This window comes from Trypanosoma rangeli, assembly GCF_003719475.1.
Source record: "Trypanosoma rangeli strain AM80 chromosome Unknown Tra_15.4_contig_00648, whole genome shotgun sequence".
NCBI lineage: Eukaryota > Euglenozoa > Kinetoplastea > Trypanosomatida > Trypanosomatidae > Trypanosoma > Trypanosoma rangeli.
The window spans coordinates 1-5,901 of NW_021706398.1; the positions used below are offsets into that span (position 1 = coordinate 1).

Here is a 5,901-nt window from a genome sequence, read left to right on the forward strand (position 1 = left end):
AAGATTAGTACTGGCAGATGGTCAGCAGACGCATGGATGACGTTGGACCGCTTCCACGTTTCATCTTCACTGGGGCTGAGTTCATTGAGTGCAATGAGGCAGTTAACAGCGTCTTGCAGGCGGTTGATGCCTCGGTTGCCAGAGCCTTCCTTTGCTCGGCAGGAATAGAAATTTTGGTGTGCGGGGGAACCGTGCCGGAAACCTGTGAAAATTGTGCGGATACGTGACGAATGCGGCTTTGAGGGGATGCGTACCGTGCCTTTGTGTGGATGGATTAAGGGAAATGTATATAACTGTTGAACTGACGTACTGGCCTTCAAGGAGGCCTTGTCACTGTCACCGTGTGGATCTCGCTTTTTTTAAAAGTCCTGAGAACATGTGTTCAGGCCCCACACACGGGGAGGACCTTCGTGGGCACGCCACAAAAGAGACTTGTGGGGCTGCGGTCATCAGCAGGAGGTCTGGCGTTGTCCTGCGTGCTGCGGGTGATGCCGGAATCGCGCCCGGAGGAAACGCCTTGAGATTGACCCAGAAAGAACTTTCCCGCTGCAATGATTGATGTTAAGTGCGGGGCGTTGCACGGAACGGCAACCGGAAACTTTTTCTTTCTGTAGAGGCATTTTATTGTGAATTTCCGGCGTGGGAGGACGGTTGGGCCGCAGGCTGCGGCGGCGATGCCGGCACAATGAGGCAGTTCGGTGAGTGCACAGCGAGGTGTATTTAATAAAATGGGGAAACTTTTGTCGACGAGTTGTCGAGGGGGAAATTATTTGCGTGTGGCACGCTGCGAGTGCGCCAAATCACACACGTGGCGGGGTGTGACGCCGTCGCGCCCCCAGTTGCTGCTCACCATAAAGAGGAGGAGAACACGGCTCGTTTTTTGGCACCGGAAGGTGCGTCAGTGTCGGGTGGCGATGTCGTACGGAGGGGTACATGCCGTGCGTGGTGGTTGAAGCGTTTTTTTTTTCCCCCTTAGCCTTTTTTGAGGCGCTCAACTTCCACGAGCACTGCGGTGCGGCTGGGAGGCGGGCGATTACGTTTGGGTTGTTGGTGGCGGTGCCACTGCAAGAATTTGTTTTCGTGGCCGCAGAGTGGAGGCATCTGCTGCGTGTGTCTTGTAGTGGTGGTGCTGCATGCGTCTTTTTTTATTTTTATTATTATTTTTGTTTGTTACGCTACGCCCCACTCCTGCTGCGTTGCGCTGAGGGAAGTGGGCGGCGTTGGGGAGTTTGTGGGGGCCGTGATGGGAGGTCCCACCGTCATGCGCACTGCGTGTTGCCGCTGGCGGGGTTTGAAGGGGCTGGGCGGGGGAGACGGTAAGCGAGTTGTTTATGAATTTGTTTATTATTTTTGATTTTTGATTTCTGCAGGGGGCGTCCCACACTGCAGACTCTCCGTGCGGGTGCGTGTGGGTGTTTCTTCAGGGCTGCGCACAACAGTTGCTGCTACCGCCAGCCGTCTTTGCGGCTGCCGTCTCTTGTGGGGGGCGGTGAGTGTGTGATTCTGCAGCCTTTGTTATGGTTTTTTTTTTTTGCGGTGTGCCCAACTGTGGGCGCGGGCGGTGCCTATTGTTATATATATTGGCGTTACCTTACTTTTTTGTTTATCCCACAAACACACGAAGAAAAGAGAACAAACGCTACTGGCTGCTTGTACTTTGAGGGTTCTGCAGTCACCACACACACAATCGTTGCGGTTTGAGTGGATCCAGCACAAGGAGGGAAGGGAGAGAGAGAGAGCAACGACACATGTCCAGCATGCCGCGGCATTTGTTTTCTTCTGCGCTGCTGTTTCTCCCCCTTTGCATGCTGTCGATGTGCTTCTGCAGTGCGGTTGTGGTCACTGCAAAGAGTAATTCAAATGTGGCTATTAATCCATTTGACAGTACGACGAATGTATCTGGTGCGAAATGGAAAGAAATTGGAGAAGCTGGTGCATCAGTCACTTCACTCCGTCTGCGCAGCCTTGTGAGGGTTGGGGAGCATGTGTTTGCTGTTGCTGAAGCTCAGTGCAAGAAGAAAGAAGGCAGCGAAGAAGCCTCCAGCTTTGCTGGTATTGCATCGGTGCTCCTCCATCAAATTTCTGATTCCGCAAAGGAGATCCCGACGACAGACGCAAGTCTATTTTGTATGCAGCTTGAAGAGACAAATGATGTGGCTGGCAGCAATGCACCGGAGATAGTGCAGCCAACCACAATTGTACGTGGCGGCGATGTCTACATGCTGCTGGGAAAATACAGCCGCGCAAGATCTGAATCTGAAGTTTCCGGTAAAAATGGCTGGAAGCTTTTGCTGGTGAAGGGAGCAGTCAGTGGAACCAATGATGAGGAAAAAAGAATTCAATGGGGTGAGACCCATGCAGTGCAGATTGAATCTGAAACTCATGGATCTTTGACTCGGTTGGTTGGCAGCGGAGGGTCGGGTCTTGTGCTGAGTGACGGTACGCTTGTGTTTCCCATGCAGGCTACAAACAATGAAGGGAAAAATGTTTTGTTGTCTATGCGTTTCACCCCGTCAGAGAAGAAATGGGAGCTTTCACAGGACACGGCCGGTGAGGACTGCAAAGATCCATCAATTGTGGAGTGGGGTGAAGACCAGAAACTCCTCATGATGGCTCCCTGTGAGCGAGGCTCCTACGACGTGTACGAGTCCACTAGGGCTGGTACAAGTTGGTACGCGAACGGTGCGCCAATTTCCCGCGTGTGGGGCAACTCACGTGATAGAAAACGGGACGGCGTCCGGAGCAGCTTCACCACTGCAGAGGTTGAAGAAACGGAGGTGATGCTGCTCACCACGCCGGTGTATTCTGAGGAGAAGGGAGAGGGTCGGCTGCATCTTTGGATGACAGACAATGCCCGTGTGCATGACGTTGGGCCGGTTTCTCGTGAAGGTGATGATGCTGCCGCCAGCTCCCTGCTGTACGGAGCCGATAAGAAGGAGTTGATTCTACAGTACGAGAAGAAGAACGGAGATTCATACAGTCTTGTCGCTGTGAACCTGACTGGGACGCTGAAGCAGATAAAGAGCGTGGTGAAGGCTTGGAAAGAAAAGGACAATGCCCTGCTCGCATGCAAAACCGCTGGCAGCCCCAACCCTCGAACAGTAAAGGGGGTATGTAACGGTTCTATTCCCATCAAAGGGCTGGTTGGGTTTTTGTCTGGGAAGTCAGCTGACAGCAAAACATGGGAAGACGAGTACCTCGGCGTGAACGCAACTGCAACGAATGGAAAACTGGCAAACGACGGGTGGGGTGCGACGTTCGAAGACGCAGGAGCGGGGGCGGAGTGGCCGGTGGGCAAACTGGGTCAGAACCAGCCGTACTACTTTGCGAACAACAAGTTCACTCTTGTGGCGGCGGTGATGATCCATGAGGTTCCAGAGGAAGCCAACGCTCTTCTACTGAGCGCAGATCTGGAGGACAATGAAAGCACGACGTTTGTGGGGCTATCGTACACGACGAAGAAACTGTGGGGGACAGTCTTCAACGGCATCACGACAATACACAACAGCACTTGGGAGCCGGGGAGGGAGTACAAAGTGGCGATCATGCTGCAGGACAACAAGGGCTTCGTGTACGTGGACGGCGTGCTCGTGGGGAGTTCCGACACACTACCAACCCGTGAGGCACGGAGGCATGATATCTCTCATTTTTACTTTGGCGACAGCGAAGACAGCAGTGCGACAGTAAAGAATGCCTTTTTGTACAACCGCCCACTGAGTGAGCAGGAACTCAAAACGGTTGACGACTCCAATGCCTCTGAGCAAAGTACAAGTGACAGCTCCACGCGTGCGGATGGGTTCCGGGTGCTAATTCTGCTATTGGGGCTATGGGGTCTTGCGGTTCTGTGCTGAGTGGAGCCCGATGGAGGGAAGTTGATGTTTCTACTGAGAGCACCTCCGTCTCTCCACGCGCTTTTACAAGTCAGTCTCATGTAGACATGCATTTTGTGTTATTTTTCTTTTTTTTTGACCCACAAATTGCGCTCTCCTCTCGGCGCCATTACAGCGGGGTCCTCATGTATTTCATTCCGTCCTTTTGTTTTTTTGTATTACGAGCCACTGTGAATAACTGAAGGCTATTCACCGTTTTTTTTTGTATTGGTTTAGTATTTTGTTGGTTTACTGCTTTACGGATGTGTTATTTCGTTGGTTGTTGTTTTGTCGGTTTGTTCTTGACGACTGCGTTGTGCCTGCATGTTTGTCTGGCAGCATGAGATGCTTCACTGCTCCTCTGCACTGCGGTTGCCGCAGGAGGGAGCGGGACTCTCTCTTTTACGTCCTGTTTTTTGGCGTGGGCGGATCTGTGCCACGGTGCTGGCTGACGCGCAGGCCATCGAATTCGTTTGAAAAGACACGAATAAAAGCAACAACTAACCGCTTCTCTTGGGCGACTGCGGATGCTCTCGGCATTGTGTGTCCGCCGATGGGAGAGGGAAGGAGGAAGGAAGGAATGAGAGTCACAGCAACGCACTGCGGGTCCCTGTGGAAGTCAAACGGTGTCTGGACACCGGGGGCTCTCGGTAATTGAAGTGAATATGTAATTTATTTTTATATGCGGCCAAAATGTGAGTGGAACTGTGGGGATCGCACAGGGGCCTTCCACGACATTCTTTTTTTTGTTTTTGTTTTGTGAGAAATATTTTAGGAGTAATTTCTTTTTGTTGAATCATTTTTCTTGTTTTGCCACTGCGCAGGCTGCTGTGCCATTTTGAGTCTTGGTTGTTTACTTTTTTCCTCTTTGCGTCCTGCACCTCTCCTCTGTGTGTGTGTATGTGCGTCCTCACACGCTTTGATCCTATTTCCTCTCTTTCAATTTTTGTATCTGCAGGCACACACGACTTGACATATTGCAGTGCACGTGGAGGATGCTGCCTGCTTTCATGGCGGTGGGGAGAAGAAGGGCACAACGAGAGTGTGAACGTGCACCATGGTTCTCTCTCTTTACTTACGGGTGCGGCGCTGCGAGTGGGGGTATTGTCTTGAAGCGTGGCACGGAGTAGGCGGCTTCTTTTGTCTGAGTTTGCTGCTGCTGTGGATGCGTCCGCACAGACACTTTGTCGTGCCCCGTCTTTGGGCCTTTCTTTTGGGTTGTGTGGCTTGGTGGCGACAGTGGCGGGGCGTTTTTGCTTCCACTTTTATGCGTTGCCGTGGCAGAGCCTTGCGGGGGCGTGTGGCCTATAAAAGAAATGCGGAAGATTGTGTGGGGCTCACTGGGTGGCGCGGTGGCCGCAGAGTGGGGCTGCCGCTTCTGCTCTTGCAGCAGGGAATATGCTGCCGCATTCCTGCCATGCCACGCCCTTCCACGCGGCACCGCTTGCCCCGCAAACCGGCCCTCAGTCGCGGGCGGTGTTCGTTTCGGTTCGTGCGGATGCGCCACGAAATGCGGGGCAGTTAGTTTCGCCGCTCGTCCTGGGCGGACGCTTGGGTTTGGGAACGCTCTGGCGGAGCGAACCGTCTGTAAAAGCGAGCCTGGGAGGCGGGCGGCGCGGGCTAAGTTTTTTTTTTGGACCCGCGCGCAAACCGCCTCGCCAAAAAAGCAAAAACAGAAAAAACACTCCTCCCCTCTATGGTTTGAACCATTTCGATCGCCGCCAGCCCGGGAACGAAGATGGCGCCGCTTCCGCACTCAACAGGCGGATGAAAAAAAAAATGTGGAGAAAGAGGGCTCGCTGCTTCTGGCGTGGGGTACCGGGCCTTGGGCCGCCGCCCCCTCGGCTCCGCTGGGGCGCCCCATTTTGCTGACCCTCGCCCGCCCCGCCCCGCCCAGCAAAGGGAAGGATGAGCGACCAATCATTTCCTAAATTTAACTGGGGCCGCTTCGCGTTCGCGGGCGCGCCCACCGTTGTTCCGGGGAGCTGTACCCGTGCCGCCTTCGCGTTTTCGCGAACGGCGGAGCAAGAAT

The 5,901-nt window shown here is 53.6% G+C and overlaps 2 protein-coding genes across 2 annotated transcripts, besides 3 other annotated features; both read left to right on the top strand.

Annotated features, from left to right (window-relative positions):
• Positions 1-1,140: 1,140 nt before the first annotated feature.
• Positions 1,141-1,172: a microsatellite.
• Positions 1,173-1,325: 153 nt separating this feature from the next.
• Positions 1,326-1,367: a microsatellite.
• Positions 1,368-1,748: 381 nt separating this feature from the next.
• TraAM80_09678 (trans-sialidase) lies at positions 1,749-3,851 on the top strand (the record flags this gene model as incomplete). The annotated part of the gene is made up of 1 exon (XM_029386346.1): positions 1,749-3,851. The coding sequence occupies one exon, from the start codon at positions 1,749-1,751 to the stop codon at positions 3,849-3,851; it is 2,103 nt and encodes a 700-aa protein (XP_029233782.1).
• Positions 3,852-4,428: 577 nt separating this feature from the next.
• Positions 4,429-4,453: a microsatellite.
• Positions 4,454-5,185: 732 nt separating this feature from the next.
• On the top strand, positions 5,186-5,800 carry TraAM80_09679 (uncharacterized protein; the record flags this gene model as incomplete). The annotated part of the gene is made up of 1 exon (XM_029386347.1): positions 5,186-5,800. The coding sequence occupies one exon, from the start codon at positions 5,186-5,188 to the stop codon at positions 5,798-5,800; it is 615 nt and encodes a 204-aa protein (XP_029233783.1).
• Between the last annotated feature and the right edge of the window lie 101 nt (positions 5,801-5,901).